The sequence below is a fragment of the Ambystoma mexicanum genome, chromosome 4q (assembly GCF_040938575.1).
Source record: "Ambystoma mexicanum isolate Mex_15411 chromosome 4q, UKY_AmexF1_1, whole genome shotgun sequence".
Classification (NCBI taxonomy): domain Eukaryota; kingdom Metazoa; phylum Chordata; class Amphibia; order Caudata; family Ambystomatidae; genus Ambystoma; species Ambystoma mexicanum.
Genome location: NC_090928.1, coordinates 1043249523 through 1043269125, shown reverse-complemented (window position 1 = coordinate 1043269125; position 19603 = coordinate 1043249523). Strand labels below are relative to the sequence as shown.

The 19603-nt window shown below is 49.0% G+C and overlaps 1 protein-coding gene across 1 annotated transcript in view; it reads left to right on the top strand.

Moving 5' to 3' along the window:
• RAB3GAP2 (RAB3 GTPase activating non-catalytic protein subunit 2) overlaps positions 1-19603 on the top strand; it is a 2371691-nt gene that overhangs the window by 267989 nt on the left and 2084099 nt on the right. The window contains exons 5-6 of the mRNA XM_069608591.1: positions 16508-16555; positions 16656-16731. Coding sequence (XP_069464692.1) covers positions 16508-16555; positions 16656-16731 — 124 coding nt within the window. The remainder of the gene's footprint in view (positions 1-16507; positions 16556-16655; positions 16732-19603) is intronic.

The following is a 19603-nucleotide window of genomic DNA, read 5'->3' as shown; positions in this document are numbered from 1 at the left end:
ATTGCTGCTATATGAGGGGGACTGCACTAGGACAGTGGACACACAGAAAAAGGAGAAAGACAGGAACTGACAGACAAGAGACAGACCACCAGGAAGGCTGTAGAAACTTACCTTCGAGGGGATTGGGTCCTCCGACGTATTCCATATCTATGACAGTAATCACCACAGCTGTGCTGCTTCGGAATATTTTTGGCGTCTGCATCCTACGTCGATGCGCCGTCCTCGAGGACCTCCTCCGGTGCCGACGTCACCCGATGTGATAAGTAGGACGCATGACGCCCGTAGCCTCAGTTCCGTTTTTTCCGCGAACGTGTTCGCTTCGTGAATCTCGGTACGCCTCGACTCTTTGGAGTTTCTGTTGTTCATCTCGGTTCTTCGAACCTGTTAGTTTGTGAAGTTATTCTTCATGAAGATGTCTACCTAGTCTTCCACACCACGTTCGGGCTTTAAGAAGTGCGGGGACTGTGGGTCCAAGATGTCGGTCACGGACTCGCACAACGCCTGTCTCTGGTGCCTCGGGGAGGCCCATGACACGGATGACTGTGTCGACTGCCAGTCGCTCACGTCGAAAGCCTTACGGGAGCGCAAGAAGAAGTTATCTGTAGGTAAGGTGTCCAAGCCCCGGAAGTCGAGGTCGGCGGGCCTTTCGATGGACGACTCGAGGGGCGACTCTCTGCGTCGTCGTCGGAAGTCCAGTGGGTCTCGGTCCCAGAGTCGGTCTCGCCACTCCTCTGCCTCTTCGAGGCACTCCCGGAAGCGCTGTCATCGGTCGCCTTCCCCGTCCTCATCCGAGGACTCCGCCCGTCGGCGGGTCGCTTACCCCCCCAAGCATCCGGCACCGGAGGAATGGGCTTCCTTCGGGAAGAAAATGTTAGCGATTCTCGAATCGCAGGGCACTGGTCCGTCCGCGCCTCCGAGTGGGGTCGGTCGTGATCAGCTGAGAGACGCCGCTCGCACGCCTTCGGGCTCGGGTGGTCGTCACGATTCATGGGAAAGGTCCCGCTCGGACAAGGGGAATCGTTCTCGGCATGCCTGGTCCAGGTCCCGGTCCTCGACGCGCTTGAGACTGCGTGAACCTGTGATGTCTTCGAGGAAGACATCGATGCCTGTGGCGCTGAGGTCTTCGACTGACTCTCTCGAGGCTCCGCCTCCGAGGAAGTTGTCGACACCTTCGGCACCCAGGATGTCAAGGGACACGTTCGGGGCTCCGCCTTCGAGGCTTGTGTCGATGCTGTCGGCGCCGCGTCTGTCGTCAAAGCTGATTCTCTTGGCGCCGATTCACTCGACGCCCTAGACGCCTTTCGGGGCTGTGTCGACGGGGGTACCCCGTGGGTCGGGGGAACCACCTAGAAAGCCTCTGGCCAAGGTCAAGCATGGCTTTGGTTCCAGTTCAGATGGCGGTAAGAAGGCACAGGAGTTCATTTCAGAGGTGGATGAGGGCTCTGATGATGGCATGGTGCCCGACACGGTGCCTGACGAGATTCTCTCGGGCCACAGCCAGTTTGAGGACCTGAGGCAGTGCCTGCTTGATGCTAGTGGGCTGGACACCTCTCCAGAGGTGGATTTTTGTAGGCCTGAGCCTGGCACTCATGCTGATTCTTCGTACCAGCGACTTATGTCACGGGTCACCAAGTACTTAGGATGGTCTGCTCCCCCAGGGGAGTTTGTTCAGGATGACCTTATGGATATCCTCGACATTGGTCCACCAACTGACCCGGTACTGCCATTCCATATGGCTCTGCAAAGAAGGGTGGCAGCGGCTTGGACTGCTCCGGAGAGTCTCCCGGCAGTGAGCAAGTCTTTGCCGCGAAAATACCGCCCAGCCAGTAGTGACCGCTGCTACTTGTCCAAGCACCCTACTCCGGAGAGTTTGGTGGTGCAGGCGGCTACGGCCCCGGAAAAGCAGGCGTTGTACCCTACCATCCCTCCTGATAGGGACGACAAGCGTTTTGACGGCTGGCCGAAGAAAGTGTTTTCTGCAGGGGGTATGGCGCTTCAAGCAGCCAACTCCATTTGTGCATTGTCTCGTTTTACACACACTCTGTGGAACTGTTTCTCCTTGGCGGCTGCACATATTCCCGAAGGGGATGAACGGGATGGTTTCCTTGCCATGGTTCAGGATGGCAAGGATGCTATGTGTGAGGCCGTTCAGTCGGGTTTGGACATGGCAGATTGCGTCAGCCGGTCCATGGCGGCGAGCACCATGATACGCAGGTTTGCGTGGTTGCGGAAGTCGGGGTTTGCTCCTGATGTGCAGGCCCGGCTCCTCAACATGCCCTTTGACTGGGAACATCTTTTTGGCAGCAAGGCTGACGAGAGCCTTAAGGTTGCAGACCTCCAAAGCTGCAGCAAAGTCGTTGGGCGTTGCAGTTCGACAACCTCTGCCTTTTCGTCCTAGGGGACAGCAATGGAGGGGAGGTTCCTTTCGTTATTACTCATCCTTTGGTAAAGCAAGAGGAGCTGCCAGTCAAAGGGGCCACCGTAGGAGTGCCAGAGGTGGAAAACAAGGTACTCGAGGTGCCAAGGCCGCTCGGGCTGTTGCCTCTTTGCCCTGGGGCAACACCTCAGCCGCTTCAGCTCAGTCATGAGGCCATGTCCCATGGTTCGCCGGTTGGGGGAAGGCTGGCTCAGCATCTTGCAGAGTGGCGCGCCATTACTTCAGATGTGTGGGTTCTGGAGATCATAACCCACGGCTACTGTCTTCCTTTCCGGCAGAGGCCTCAACACAATCCACCGGGTAATCTCTCTTTGAAGAGTCCGGATCCGCTCCTTGCGCAGGAAATTCAATCCCTGCTGTAGAAAGGCACCATAGAACTGGTGCCTGTAGCGGAGAGGAACAAAGGTTGGTATTACCCTTATTTTTTGATTTCCAAGAAAGACGGAGGATTAAGACCCATCATGGACTTGCGCGGTTTGAACAAACGCCTCAGGAAGGACAAGTTCAAGATGGTACCTGAGGTTTGCGGTTGGCGACTCGCACTTTCAGTTTCGGGTCATGCCGTTCGGATTGACCTCCGCCCCGAGGGTCTTCACCAAGCTCATGGTAGTGGTGGCAGCGCACCTCAGGAAAGGGGGAATTCACGTCTACCCCTACCTGGACGATTGTTTGATCAGGGCGCGCTCTCCCGAGCAAGTCCTGGATCATCTGTCAGTCACCTGCCACTCCCTCAACAAGCTGGGCTTCTCCCTCAACTTAAAAAGTCCCATTTGACACCAACTCAGAGGCCCCAGTACATCGGAGCAGTGCTCGACACATCCCTGGGGCAGTGTTTTCCTCCACGGGTGAGGGCTCATCACATTCAGCAGATGGTGCACAAGTTTCAACTTGCCCAGACGCTCCCAGCGTTAGAGTTCTTGAGACTGCTCGGCCTCATGGCATCCTGCATTCTTCTGGTGCCAGAGGCCAGGTTGCGGATCAGATCTTTGCAATGGGCACTCAAGCTCCAGTGGTCTCAGTCCTCCGGCAGGATGTCGGATCCTGTTCAGGTGCCGTCTTCGGTCGCCCAGGACCTTCTGTGGTGGGCCGACGAAGGTAATCTGATGAGGGGGGGCTCCATTTTGGCTGCCCTGGCCCGAGGTGACGATCCTGACGGTCGCATCCCTCACGGAATGGGGAGCTCATGCCAACGAGTTGACAGTCAGTGGTCGTTGGTCTCCGTCGGAGTCCAGACTCCATATCAATCTGTTGGAGCTGAGGGCCGTCAGGCTAGCCCTGAAGGCTTTTCTGCCGACTGTGCGAGGAAAGAATGTCCTGATCCTGACGGACAACACAGTGGCCATGCACTACCTCAACAAAAAGGGGGGGCAGGGCCACTTCCTCTGTGCAGGGAGGTGATACAGCTCTGGTTCTGGGCAATCCAGCAGGAAGTTTTGATCTCAGCAGTTCATCTGGCAGGAGACGAAAACGAGACGGCGGATGCTCTGAGCAGGCAGAGCGCGATCTCTCACGAGTGGGAGTTGGCTCAGGAGATTCTCCTGGAGATCTTCGCCCTTTGGGGGACCCCTCAAGTGGATCTCTTCGCCTCTAGTGTCAACCGGAAGTGCGAGAGGTTCTGCTTGTGGGAATTTCCTCCAAACTGAGCCTTAGGAGACATGTTCGTGGTGGAGTGGTCATTCCCACTGCTGTACGCGTTTCCTCCAGTCCCCGTCATCCCGCAAGTACTGCGGAGGTTACGGATGTTCGGTTCCCGAATGATCCTCATTGATCCGGCTTGGGCCCGGAGGACGTGGTACCTGGACCTTCTCGACTTGTCCATCTGCCCTCCACGTCGTCTTCCCTACCGAGGCGATCTGTCTCACGGGAGGGGGGTCAGGTTCTCCATTCAGAGGTCAGGTCCCTCAACCTTCACACTTGGTTTCTGAAAGGTTGAGGTATAAGGATTGGGACCTCCCTGAAGACGTGATGGAGGTGTTGCTTTCGGCCAGAAGGCCCGCAACAAAGTCCCTGTACCGTTGACGTTGGAGAAAGTTCTCCCAGTGGTGCAGGGTTAAGAATGTGGATCCTTTTGCATGTGAAATTCCCATGGTTCTGTCTTTTTTGCTTTCTTTGGCCCACAGGGGCCTTCAAGTGGGTACCATTAAATGTTACCTGGCAGCGCTGTCCATATTTAAGCGCTCGTCTGAAGAGTGTTCCTATTTTAAAATTCCTTTAATTTCTCAATTTCTGAAAGGGCTCACTAGTGTGTTCCCTCCGTCACCTTTCCAGGTGCCCGGTTGGGATTTGAACCTTGTTCTCAAGTTTCTGATGGGTGCTCCGTTTGAGCCTTTGCATTCATGCCCTTTGAGACTGTTAACTCTGAAAACTGTATTTTTAGTTGCGGTCCCTTCCGCTCGCAGAGTGAGTGAGTTACAGGCACTTTCAGTTAAGCCACCCTTCACTGTGTTTCATAAGGACAGGGTTGTCCTTAGAGTTCGTCCTTCTTTTCTTCCGAAGGTGGTGTCGGAATTTCATTTAGGCCAGAAGGTTGTTCTTCCGGCATTTTATCCTCCTCCACATCCTGGTAAGGAAGCGGAGAGGCTCCATAGGCTAGGAGAGCGTTAAGCTTTTATATTTCACGCATGTCCCGTGTCAAAGTGGACGATCAGCTCTTTATTGGTTACGCTGGAAAGCGTTTGGGAACGGCTGTGGTGAAACAGACTTTGTCTCGCTAGATTATTTTGGCTATCTCCGAGTGTTACCGTTTGGCGGGTAAGGACCCACCGGTCGGCTTGCGGGCCCATTCTACCAGGGGTCTGGCTGCCTCTACTGCTCTGCAGAGGGGTGTTCCTATTCGCAACATCTGTGATGCAGCCACTTGGGCTTCGGTGCATACTTTTGTACATCACTATTCCCTCGATTCCATCCTGGGGCAGGATCTGGCCTTTGGCAAGGCAGTCCTTTACTCCGCAATTTGATTGGGCATGCTAAATTTCTGTTTTCTAAATTCTTTTCCCACCTCCTTGCATTGGTACTGCTTTGGGAGTCTGTCATAGATATGGAATACGTCGGAGGACCCAATCCCCTCGAAGAACAAGTTACTCTCTTACCTGGTAACGTTCTTTCGATGAAATGGTCCGACGACGTATTTCATATCGTTCCCTCCCTACCTTCCCCGCTACAGAATTTCTTATGCGATTGCAGCTTACGTTTACGCAAGGCTTTGTGTGTCAGACTGGCAGAAGACTGGTGGCACACGTTCTGGTGAAAAAACTACAACTGAGGCTACGGGCGTCGTGCGTCCTACTTATCACATCGGGTGACGCCGGCCATCGGAGGAGGTCCTCGAGGACGGCGCATCAACGTCACTGACACAGGACGCAGACGCGGAAAATATTCCGAAGCAGCACAGCTGTGGTGATTACTGTCATAGATATGGAATACGTCGTCGGACCATCCCATCAAAAGAGCGTTACCCGGTAAGAGAGTAACTTGTTCATCTGACAGCTGTAAGGAGACACCAGAGGAGATTGCTGAGAGTGCACCTGAGTGGAGCTGTCTATCTCTAGGAAGGCCTCAAAGCTGACTGGTTCCTATGGTAGCGAGCGAGAGGCCATCTTTGAGAATGGAGTGAGGTTAAACAGAGGTTTGCTATGTAAATAGAACTGAGCCCTGGGAAAACCAAAAGGTGGGGGAGTCTAGTTGCATTGAATCCCTTCCCCTTATAGGGGGCAGGGTGCAAACTGTGCAGATCCTTAGCCTATTCTACCAAAAATATTAATTTAATTAATTCCCCATTTGGCAGAACACTACGGGGTCAATTGTGTTATAATTCAAAATGAACAAAGCTCACTTCCCAGAGTGCCTTGAAAACTCGAGCCTATAAATAAATTGGGTAATCCTTGTTGTCCCGCTGACCCTGACTTCTTTAAGGAAGAGGTGTGTCTTTGTTCTTAAATCAGTCCAACCTTTTTGTCCAGCTTCCCCAACACAGGCCTTTCATTCAGTAAGGGGCGTTGGGGGGTGGGTTGGGGGTGGGGGGGTCAGCAATCTAAAATGCCCCAAAGAATTAAATTTTTTCTGTCTGACTTTCCAACCTAGACCGAAGCAGGGGGGGGGGTTGAAATAAAAGCGATAAATCACCCTGGGTTTATTTTAAACCAAAAGTGTGGACCAGTCTTGAAATCCTACTGCTACCCTTTTAACCCTGCAGGAAAATCAAAATCGCACAACACTACATAAGTGCCTTTGTTATTTGACCAGTGTAATTATTTTGTGAAGTGAAATTTGCAGAAAGTAAGAATTGTGATTGTGTCTTTTTTAACTCACTTTCGTGATTTATTTAGGCTGAGAGAAGTTGATTGTGTTATGCCACGGTTGAAGTGTTTACTTTTAATTTAAATAAATACCAATATATTTCCCTTACACTGGCCTGGTTTTGGCTCATTGTTAGCTCAAGGGAGACTGGTCTAAGGGGCATGATATGGGTCTCAGATGGGGCTAAAAAAAAAGAATCTGTTAAATAGTTTGTTGCATAACCACTTGTGTGGGGAGGAAAGGAACTCCCTGTGTTGAGGGTGGCTTCTCAATGAACTGCACACTAAGCTCAAACCTGAAAGACAGAGGTTATCGTAAGAAGTTAGACACGCATGCCCTTTAGAGAGCCAGATATGTGCCAAGGGAGACACTTTTGGAACCTAAGAACAAGGGCTACCAGGAAGAGAGACTCACGTGTCACGACATACAACACTAACTCCTTCCAAATCATAAAGATGATACAAAAATACTGGCCTATGATTAAGACATGCATGCCCAATACATCTCCACCCCTCTTCACATTTAAGCGGTCAAAGAACTTGAGAACTTGAGACAAATTAGTTTACTCAAAAACTAAAGGAACCAGGGCAACTACCGCGAACTGGGACCTACGTCCATTAAAGGGACATTTTCAATGTGGGACATGCCAAGCATGTAAATATACAACCAAAACGACGACATTAATGGTTCATGGAAAAGAATGGGAGCTATGATTTTTGTCCAATTATAAGACATGCCATGTGGTTTACTACATACAATGCCTGTGTTGTTTAAGTTATGAACGGCTAACCTCAAGAGCAATCCACGTGTAGATAAATGAACATTGATCAAGAATTTGATGTAAGAACATCTACGCACCTCTTGTTTACCACTTTATTGAAAAACAACACAAAGCAGAGGATCTCAAATGGCAGGTATTGGACTTAAACAGACACCAAAACCACATAGGGCCATAGTTAACAAAAAGGCACAATGGGGGGCGTGGCCAACTGCCGAGCGATGAGCAGGTAAACCTACAGAGCTCCCAAGCCACCGTAGGAATCCTGTCTAAATCCTGAAAGATAACCCCCATGAGCGGTGATGGTGTTGTAGGGGAAGGAAGCTGAACTATCCGAGAGCTACATGATTCACTCTGGGAAGTGAACACGCTGGGGACCGCCCTTAACCCACGGCGAAGTTTTGGCGGCTGGCAGGAAGAAGCGCGCTCAAGATGGCCCCGGTGGCGGACTACAGATGAGAGAGGCGGTCTGCTTGGTGCCCAGACATGGGAGAAACATACCGCACGCCCGACTGGTGGAGGAGAGGAGCAAGGACGGCGGTCCGGCTCCGACGTGACAGAAGAGTTTAGTGGCGGAAGGAGGGAGACGGCGTAGAGGAGCGCCGCCCGGGACTGGAGAAGCGGTCGGGTCCTCCCATTCCCCGGGGCAGAGGTGGTCGGCCCCTGACGGCTGGGGTCCGGCATCGGCATACTGGTGTTGAAGCGGGGGCCGAGGCCGGCAGATTACTGTGTGGCCCTGAAGCAGGAGCCGGGGAGCCGTGCTCCCGAAGAAGGTACGGCACAGAAGATCCGGAGGCGGTGGAGGGGCTGAGGGAGAGCTGACACAAGCGCATCCCCTTGGCGAATCTCACCGGTGATAGCCTGCTGTTTGTGACGGGTGGTGGGGTCAGGAGTGGCCCCCCAAGACACCCCAGGTAGTGGGTGGTGCTGGCACAAGGCAGGTGAGAAGTGCGAGCTGCCCCCCACGTTGGACAGAAAGAGGTGTTCTGGCGAAGTGTCATCAGGACTGGAGCAGTGGAAGCCTCCAGTGATTGAAGAGGCTGCAGAGTAGGGGGAGAAGAGAGGAGGGGCCGGAAGATTCCCACATCCTGGGTTAGGGGACCCGGCTGAGAGAAAGCCGGGTGGCCCGACACCAGGGATTGCTGCAGGAACCCCCACAAGGAACCTAAGCAGGGGTTTGGATACCCGGGGACTGGTGGCCCCTCTAAGGTTAGCGGACACTGGATTTCAGAGAGTGCACCTTGATAAGGGCCTACAGTACTGTGCTGGGATACCAGCAGGAGCTGGTCCAGTTTGGAGTAGGCCTTCGGTGGTGGCACAAGGAGTGGCAACGTGCACTAGTCTTTGGGATACCAGTACTGAAGGGTATTGAGGACGCGGCGGCAGGGGGGGTGAGGTCCGCCGCCAAATCCACCATGGGCAAAAGCCAGCAGCAAATGAAAAAATATGCGGAGGCGAAGGACAGAGTGCACAGACAGGATGGACCCAAGCGACAGACGGGGGAGAGACCCACAGGAGGGGAGGCCGGTGCAGTGACTTTGGACTCGCTAATGGAGGCAATACAGGTCTCCAAGGCCACTCTCGAGGAGAGCATCAAAGAGGTGGGGGTGGATGTTTCCTTGGTGAGGGCTGACCTTCGCAAAGTATGTGAGAGGGTGATGGAAGTGGAGCAGAGGGTCAGTACGGTGGAAGATGAGGTCCAGAAGATGGGGCATTTGTTGGTGAGCTTAGAGAAGGGATCAGAGCGTATTGAGGGTTCGGTGGAATCTAGGGGAGTGCTGTGGGAGGCCTTGAAGGCGACTATGAGAGGGAAATGCCTATCTATGACCGTAGGGATGTGTAAGCAGCTCCTAGGTACGCTGCAGCGGACAGAGGCTCAGGTGGCTGAACTAGATAGGGAGGCGGCGAGGGGCGCGGAGGTGGGGGAGGCCGTGGCGCGGAAGCTGGAACTCTATCAGGGTACCCTGTCAGAGCTGTCGCTTTTTGACAGCAGTAGACAGGATGTTAGATTGCATGGGGAAGGGGATAAGGCGGGTAAGCTGTTGGCTTGGTTGGTCGGCAGGGAAAACACAAATCGAGTTATAACCCAGCTTAGGTCAAGCATGGGGGAGGTAGTTGGGACCCAGAAAGAGATTAATGAAACTTTTGTGGCATTCTACAAGGAGTTGTATGCAAGCAAGGGTGGATACGTAGAGATTGATGTAGAGAACCTTATGGAGTCGTTGAGGTTACTGAAATTGGGGGAGGACCAACGGGAGGAATTCGAGGCCCCGTTCGAGGAGGGGGACATTCGCTGGGCAATCCGTACAATGAGGAGAGGTACAGCGCCGGGCAGTGACGGGTTCCCAGTAGAGTTTTATTCAGTGTTTGCTGACCTCCTGGTGCCACAGCTCCAAAAAGTGTATGAGGAGGCTTTTCAGAATGGTTGTCTCCCAGAGTCGATGAGGGAAGCAGTGATCACGGTGATCTTAAGAGTGGAAGGACCCGAGGGACTGCGCAGCGTATCGACCCATCTCCCTGCTTAATGTGGATGGGAAAATCTTGGGGAAGATCCTGGCTGAACGGCTCGCGGGAGTGGTGCCGGGTTTGGTCCATCTAGACCAGTGCGAGTTCATCGGGGGAAGGAATACATCCGGTAATATTTTTTGTTTGATTCACGTTATGGATCTAGTGAAATCAGAGACGTGAGATGGCAATAGCTTAGTTCAACACCATGAAGGCGTTTGACTCCTTGAAGTGGAGATGGCTGTTCTGGGTGTTGCACGAGTTCAGGTTTGGGGAAAACATTTGTAGATGGTTGGCCCTCTTATATAAAAAACCACTGGCGATGGTGAGGACTAACGATTGGGTGTCTGAAACGTGGGAATTGGAAAGGGGGACGTGGCAGGGGTGTGCATCCTCCCCAATTTTGTTTGCCCTGGCCCTGGAACCCTTGGCAGCGTTCTTGCAGCAGGAAATGATAGATGCCGGAATTGAAGTTGGTGGTCAAAAAGCATATAGTGTCCCTGTATGCGGATGACTGCTGTTGTATGTGGTAGATCCCAAGTGTACCTTCCAGAGTTGTTAGAGGTACTGTGACATTTTTGACACGTCGGGTTTCTGCATTAATCCGGGGAAATCGGTGTTGTTCCCGCTAGGGGGGTTACAGGATTGTCCACTGGAGGAGTTGCCGGAGATGGGGATAAAGTAGGAGATGGATTCATTTCAGTATTTGGGGCTACGGGTATTCCATGAGATGGTAGATATGGTTGTACACAAAACAGGGAGGGCACTATCTAAAATAGGAGACTCTGTCCAATTCTGGAGGGTTCTGCCCCTTTCTCTGATTGGCAGGGTGGCGCTATGCAAAATGGTGATTCTGCCATGGTTGCTCTATTTTTTTACTAATATACCATACGTGGCCAAAAAGGTATTTTTTAAAATGTTGGACGTTAAGATTAGGGAGCTGTTGTGGGATATGGGGAGGAGGAGGGTGTCCTTGGACATATTACGGAGAACCAGAGAGGAAGGGGGACTGGGCTTCCCGGATTATGAAAAATACTTTGTGGCAGCACAATTGCAGTCGGTGCTTGGATGGGACCAACCGGGAGGGGAGACCCTTAAGGGATTGATGGGGGATCTGCCGCCGAGTTAAAGGCCAGTCGAATTGCTTTGGCACCCATTGGGTGATGGGGGTAGAATCGTAGTGTTTGAGGCGATGAACGAAACGTCGAGGAAGTATGTCGGTGGCAGGGGGTTAGAGGACGGTATGAGGGCAACCTCCCATGGGGTGTCGATCAGAAGCTCTGTCTGGCGATTGGGAGGGTAGGAATACAGAGGCTCCGGGAGAAGGATGTGAGACAGTGGGGGACCTCTTTGAAGATGGGAAACTACTTACCTGCAAGGAATGGTGCCGGACGTTTGACCTACCATAGGGGCTCTTCTTAGCGTATGGGGCAGTGATTTGTAGGTTAGCGGATATATGGGCAGGAATTCCAGAGGAGCCGGAGTCTTGTCCGGTGCTCAGAGTGCTGCTAGATCAGACGGGAGGTAGGGCGGGCATTTCGCAGATTTATAAAGCCCTGCGGAAGGGCAACTCAGAGGGGGAATTGAAGGTTAAGGAGAAGTGGGAGGCGGACATGGGACGTCAAATACCAGAGAAATAATGGGCACAGGTCTGGGAATTGGTCTGGAAGACATCAAGGAATGCCCGTTTCCAGCTGGTTCAATTTAATATTTTGCATAGGACATATGTGACTCCGGTGGTGCTCCACGCAATGAACAGGGAGCTATTGGATGAATGTCCTAGGTGTAGCACAGCACAGGCAGGGTTTTGGCATATGGCATATGATATGGGACTGCAGGATAATAGCTGAGTACTGGGATGAGGTCCTTAAAGGAGTGAATGGGTTATTGGGGACCAAATGGGAACGGTGTCTGGAAACATGTCTATGAGGTAAGTTACCAGGGGGAAAAAGGTACAAAATACGGAATAGAATGGGCTGGTTTCTGTTGATACTGGCTAAATGCCAAATGGCGATAGCATGGAAAAGCCCACAAGCCCGGCGATTAATTTATGGCGGAAAGATGTGCGGCGGTGGGTTCTAGCGGAACTGATGGTTTTGCAGGATGTGGACCCGGAGACGGACAGGGAGGATATAACGATCCATTGGACCCAATTGCTAAATGACCTGTCAAAGGACAATGACCTATGACCGCCCTGAAGAAGCACAGGTAGGGATGGGAGGGGTGGGAGGGTAAGGACGAATGGGGAAGACATGGACTTGGGAATAGGCAGTGGATTCACCCAACCCACAGAGAAAACAGGGACGATGGAGGATGATATGATGTGACCGATGGAGGGAATGGAAGCCTGGAGGGCACATTCGGACACTGGAAGGGGGGGGATTGACTTTGTTGATATTGTTAAAATTAAAGTTATTAAGCGTGTTGGGGGTAGGGTATTGGGGGTTTACAGGGGCGGGGGAGGGAGGGAGGGAGGAAGGAAATGCAGGTTCTCGGGTTGTTCTTATTAAATGCCAATAAAGAGTGTAAAGGCACAATGGATACATCGCCTTAACAGCGTGAAGAGAGGATTATATGAAGAGATGTCAGCATTTGGGTGAAGTGGCAGAGTGATGAGAAATACGCTCACCAAGATTAGGATTCCATTTTCAGACCATTCCCTTTGCATGACACTTAGGACGTATATTCTACCAGCCAGCCGCATCCCACCCTTTTTCTTTCTTGCCCGTCACTATAGAGTGCAGTGTTTTTGTTTAGTCCTACGCCCCTTTCTGGCTGTTTGATAGCTACGTGAACCAACCATGGACCTATATATTTCATATTGTGCTACTTTCTGGCTATTTGATAGCTACATGAACCAACCATGGACCTATATATTTCCTATTGTGCTACTTACCCACAAGGTTTCCATACCCGAAATGAGAGCAGTGCATACTAGGACCCTAATGGTGCATACTGGATTACTTCTTAACTAGGTCCCTAAACTAGATATGAGAGCAGTGCCACTCTAAGAAGGGCGCCAATTTTTCCGGCCCAGCTAACAGGGAACATGATTTATTCTGCATGTGACTAGCTGTCCCGCGACTTTGAGTAATGTTAGACACGGTTTACTCCGTAGCTCGCTGCAGAGACCAAAACATTTTCTTCTGTGGGCTCCTCCAGGCAGGTAAGCTGTACTAATAATCATCCTCCAGGCTTGCAGACCTTTTACCTGATGTAGAGACGTAACCGTTGATACTACTGACGCACTCAGTTTCTACTCCTATAGGTAATTTACTGTACCGATGGCCCATAGAAGCTACATATTGCTACAAGTAGCGCCAACGTTTAAAGCACCCTTCCACCATCACTTTAAGACTGCCTGGCCGACAGAGGTAATTCAAAGCATAATTGCTGGAGCATAACATGCCCACTTTCCGAAGTCTGTCTTTTCCTACCAGCTCTCTAGCCCTGTTCTCACAATTCCATGTGTTTGCGTTGGCAGGTAACTCTAACTCACTCCTGAATTAGACGAGCATGCTAACACCAGCTCTTTGCGACAGCACCTTTCTAATTGCCCATTGAAGTGTATTCATTGGGTCGATTACCTAAATGGGGCACATGTATTTATATCTTTTTGTCTGCTAGGGCCATGCAACCTTGTCACACATGTAAATGACTTAATTTACTTTTCTGACAGCAAGCTTTAACTCATAACATCCCTATTGCCTCTTATTTCCGTTGGTTGGTTAGCTGCATAGCACACCATCACAAGCTCTAGCCACTAGGCGCCAAACAGAGCCAGCTGGTACAGCCACCCACAGATGTTAAGTGTAATGCCATTTACATTCACTTAACTATCACACACAGAGGTCCAGCCCCTCTGTAGTTACAGAGGTGCCCCACACATCACTTAAGGGTGTGTGATTTTATCTCTCTCTCACTTCTTGGTAGTTTCAGGATCACTTTCGGTGTGTTTATTGGTAACAGTCTGTATGTCCATAAACGATTGAATGATATTCCTATATGTTTATACAGAATTTCACTCAGTGGAGGGTGCCATATAACCTCACAATAGGCCAGCACACTAGCAATGGTTGACTTCTATACAAGGCCCCCACTGAGATCAGTTCTTTTTAATCATCTTGTTTGTCAGGGGTCGTCCTAACATCTTGATCTTGATCACAGAGAGACTCGCCAACATATCGGGTGGAGAGGAAAACCGACACTCGCGCAACCATTGTGGCATAATAAACACCTCCCTGAAATCCAGAAAATGGGGCACTTAACGACCTGGGAGAGACAGGGCATACGCATACTTGCAAATGTGCTCCAAGACGGGCACCTCCTGGATTTCGATGCCCTGAGAGGGACATTTGGGATCCAAACGTGCGACCATTACAGACATTTGCAGCTAACACACACCATTAACGCCCAATTCCCTAATCTGGGTGAGATCCCAAATGTTCCCCCCTCGAGACCAATGTTTTTCCGGAGAGCATACCGACCAAGGTTATCTCCACAGTATATCGGGTCCTCAATTCCTTTGGAACACATGAACTGGCTAGGCTAAGGGAGAAATGGTAGAGATACCTGGGTCCACTGGAAACTGAGGAAAGGGTGGAGGCACTAAAGTTTCCCCAAGATATTGGTATTGATGCTAAGCTAAGACTGATTCAACTCAAAATAGTGCACCAAGTGCACTATTCTCGAACAGCAATGACATGTTGGAGGTGGGTGAACAGCAATGAATGTCTGAGTTGTAAAAGAACAGATGGTACTTCTTTTCATATGGTGTGGGGATGTGATGTACTTCAAAGTTTCTGGAGGAAATGTATTAACAACATCTCTACTGTCTTGGGGTCCCCAGTTCCACATGATCCGAAACTGATATTGCTGGGCATATGGGGCGAAACGAACTTCACTTATCACGAGAAGACATTTCTGGTGGTTGCACTGGGTGCGGAGAAGAAGCAAACCGCTGCAACCTGGGGCTCGACTGATAAGTTGAATGCAAACAGATGGTTTAATGAAGTTGACAGATGTGCATCCATGGAAAGACTCATTTATAAAGCTAGAGGATGCCCTGGGAAGTTCCACAAGCTATGGGGAAATGGTAGGACTCTTGATGATTGCCTGCAGCTGAGGGCCGTCGCAACCCTACGATGCTCCTAGATACACTAATGGACTCAGACTCTGTGTGATATGTCCTTGTGACCCCCTGTGTTGCCCTCAAGATAGCCTGAAAGTGCCTCATGTTACGAAACGCTGTATGTAGAACTTTGTCATGTGACCTATTGTGTGTGTTTAATGTCATTATGTATTGCTCTTGATTTAATAAACAGAGTTATTAAAAAAAAAAAACTGGATCTTGATCCTGAGGAAGGCGGAATAACCTGGTCACTACTGCCGAAACTTAACTAGCCCTGCATGGACAGCAGAGACATGCAATTAATAGGCTACTTAATTCGAACATTTAGAACTCGACCCCATAAAGGTGTTGGTCTCTCCCTGTCCCCTCACCTTCAGAGGGATCCTGCTTACCCTGTCCCATAGGGGGTGCTAAGCTTAGTGGGCTCACCTCCCTTGTACTAAAGAGGGTGGCACCCTCTTGGCGAAGGTGACAAACTCTTCAGATTCGACTCAACTCCCTGTGCCCCACACTCTATGCCCCCATCAGTTTGTCACCATACTGTTGGTAAAAGTGTCAATAATAATTTTTAGTATTCGGTCTGTATTAATGTTTGTAGGTTGCTCTACGAGTTCTGTAGGCTCTCTGGTTGTGTTTCGAGTTGTGCGAGTTGGAATACTCTTTGTATTGGGTAAGATTATGCCTTCCAATTCAAGAACCTCCCCATTAAAACGTGCATCGAGTTCAAAACGTTGGCAATCGCTCACCGATGTGTCTACAATGAGGTGCCCTGCTACCACAATTCCTTCATCAACACAAAACCCTTGGTGCGCCCCCTACTATCCTCCTCCAGCCTTGCCCTGCTTACTCCAAGATTCAAAAGCAAACGTGCAGGCTGTGCCAGATTTTGTGTCACACCTCCCACCCTGTGGAACATACTTTCCTCCAACATCCGAAATTAACCCTCCTATCAAACCTTCAGAAAACTTGTTAAAAACTGGTTGTTTGACAAATACGATTAACCTTGCCCCTTGCCTGCAATTTCTTATTCTTCTACTTATGCACTGTACAAACACTGTGATACCACCAGGTCTGGGCGTGACATAAATGCAATAAATAAATAAATAGTGGTCCTGGGACTGCGTTTCTTATGCTATGAAAAGAATAGAATATATTAGAAAGGTGAACGTGATGGCAAAGGGGAACCCTACTGGGTTAGAATGCTTGATTGGTGTGCGGGTAGAAATATAAATATGAATAAATGATTTATATGAAGGCGTGTTGTTCTTGGGGGCACCAAAAAAGTAATTTAAGCTATGTAATAAAAAAATAGCATTCACTCACAGTGAGAAGTAACAATGTCATTTCATGTTGTTTCCAGTGAATGTGTTAGCTGTGCACTGTGCATTCCCCTAGCAAGTCAGAAACGGTAAGTCTCAAACAGTTAATCGCTTTACTGGTAATTTTAACTGGCTTTAAGTGTACTTTAAACCTATATGGCTAAATAAATATTTTTCTCTTTATATTAGGAGTTCTACTGGTCGCCCTGACTGGACGTGCATTGTTGTGGGCTTCACTTCTGGTTATTTACGCTTTTACACTGAGGTGAGTTTCTCCAGGTTACCAAGTATGTGTGATATTGGTTTATAGTTTCTGAAGATTATCTTCAAATGCTTGTAGGATCGCAATAACTATATATCAGTTTGTTGGTGATGAATCCCTTCTTGGCAAACAACCTTTCCAATAATAGGAGTAATGCAAATCCACCCTGGGTGGTGTATGCACACAGCCAGGCCTCTGGATAAGGTGCGTACCAGGCCTTTTTACGGATGAAAATCTTGTAAATACGACAGAATTATTATTTTCCTGTGTACTTTTACACACAAGTTTAGAGCAGAGGGCTTTGCAAAGGATCAGGTTACTTGGCACACACCAGAACGCTCCTTTTATTTTTATCTACATGAATGTAATTGCAAGCCGTGGATAAAAGCCTCTGGAACATAATGGATTTCTCTGAAGCCCTTCAAAAAAGAAACTTCACACTGTGATAAAAGGAATGGTTGCTTTCCATTGAGCTTCTGCTGTGTTGATGCTCATGGAGCAAACAGAACCACTGTGCATATTTATTTTTCTAACATTTTAGGATTGTAATATTAATGAGATGGAAAACTAAGTTGCAATTGAGAATTAACATTTTGTAACAAAGAATTTTGTTTTGCAGTGAAAGCAGACCAGCATTTCACAAATATATTTTTCAGAGTTCCTGTGCTGTGTGAATAATCATGCAGAGGCAGATCATTTTACACTTATAATTTAATCTACACTCCAATTATAAAAACAGTGTGTAAAACGATGAGTAAGCATCCATTCAACCTTGCAGTCAATGGGGTACATTACTATAAATGGTCCGTGGCAGCAGAGTCTTTGCTCAAGGGAGAGCAATTGTCATTACTCCAATCACAGGTGCCTCTCAAATCTTCAAGACTACAATTAAAACATCCAAAACCTGTCTCTCCAGGAAGTGCAAGCGCTCTGTTAAAACAAACAAATGAAAGGTACATTTGTAATTGAAATAGAAACTCAGCAGAACCTGTCCCTGTGTAATCCAGATCGGTATTTAACTTTATGTAGCGCTTCATACATCGTTCGTCCAACATCTAAGCACTGTGATTATTATACCTCAGTCGATACTCAGTTAACCGACCTCTGAAGGATGTTGGCCAATAAGATAGCTCAGCTGGTTGACCACTCGTTGCTGCGATCTGTACGTGATCTGTAGGTTCGAATCCCAGCAAGGCCAACTCAGCCTTTCATCCTTTCGAGGTCGATAAAGGAGTGCCGACTTCAGTTTGGTGATATTTGAGATAAATATTTTTTACGTACAGCACTTTTCCAAAAGAGCTGTGCCAAAAGTGCTATATAAATAACTATTTGACCATGAGATTAGATATAGAATTTAGTATGGAGTCCTTGCCTCCCTGCTCTTTTGTTTTATAACATTGGCATACCATTAGGTAGTAATTGCTCCAGGAAATGAGAACTTTCATTAAACATCAAAAGACAATTCTGCTATCGAACTTCAAAACAGACAATACAATTCTGGTTTGCTTTACTATGTAATTGGCTAGGTTTTTGTGTTTTCAACATTTAAATATATTCAGGAGAGATCAAATGGCCAGACGTTACAGACATAATGAAAGGTGCATTCTTTCACAATGCGGAAAGCTGCTGGTTAGTAATTGTAATTGTTTATTTATTTATAGGGTGCTCCGGGCCCTTAATGATTCCCATACAGTTTTTGCACACTTTGTCGAATACATTTTACTCTCTTAAAATCACATTTACTCTCAAAGTTTAAAAATAGGGAGTAAAATACTCCCACCTCAAAATCTTATCTGGAGCACTGCACATAGCTGTTCATTAGTTGATGTTAACCTTGTTTAATCCAAACGCCCTCCTCCGCTATCACAGCCGGTCAAGTGGCACAGCGAGTAGAGCGCTCGCTTTGACATCCATGCAGAGCCTGCTAATACAGGTTCGAATCCCGGCGGGGCCAAACTCAGCCTTTCATCCTTCCGAGGTCGATAAATGAGCACCACACACCGTGGGTAATAATAAGCAGCGCTCAGATACCTGAGGGTTGGTAGCGCTATATAAATGCCAAATTATTATTATTATTATTATTGTATTATCCACTGCACCCTTTCTTCATTGCCATACTTGCCTATGTCTTGTACCATTCATCATGCATCTTGACTTTGCTCCATTCCTACTCACTCTTTGCCTTTCCCTCTCTCATAGCCTTTAGACTCAACTTGGTGTAACCTCTGCATCACTCTTCAGCGTCCCGTGCACCCACATCCCTCAAATAAAATGCTCCTGTGCTCCCAGGATCTCCAACCTCATCTATCCCCTCGCCTACCGCACAACACCTGCTCCTCTCCCCCATCACTCTTTCATTTGGCCTCCGGCATGCACAATCCTTCGGCAACAAGTCTTCCTACATCACTGACCACTTTGACTCTTATCACCCTCAACTTTCCCTTCTTGCTATCACAGAACCCTGGAACTCCCGTCCTGACTCTGCTACACTAGCAGCTCTCCACACTGACTCTGCTACCTTCCCCTACTCTCCCAGACCCGTTGGGAAGGGCAGCAGCATGTATTTTTATGTTTATATAGCGCCAAAGCCCGCTGGCATCAGGGTACACATGAACACAAGGACTATGTAAAACAGGACAAAAAGTTCACAGAAGAAAGCAGAAGTGGTGAAGTGACAGGTGGATACAGGCTATTCAAATAGTAATGCTTTGAGATTCTACAATGGCCACCGGTGGAGCAGCTGCTTAAGAGAGCAGCTCCTGTCCTCCACCCTATCAACCATCAGATTATCCAGGCATGTCAAGTAAAAAGAAGATTGAGTCCCCTGATAACATCTCTTCTAAAAAACCGAAACAAGTAAATGATGATCCAGATG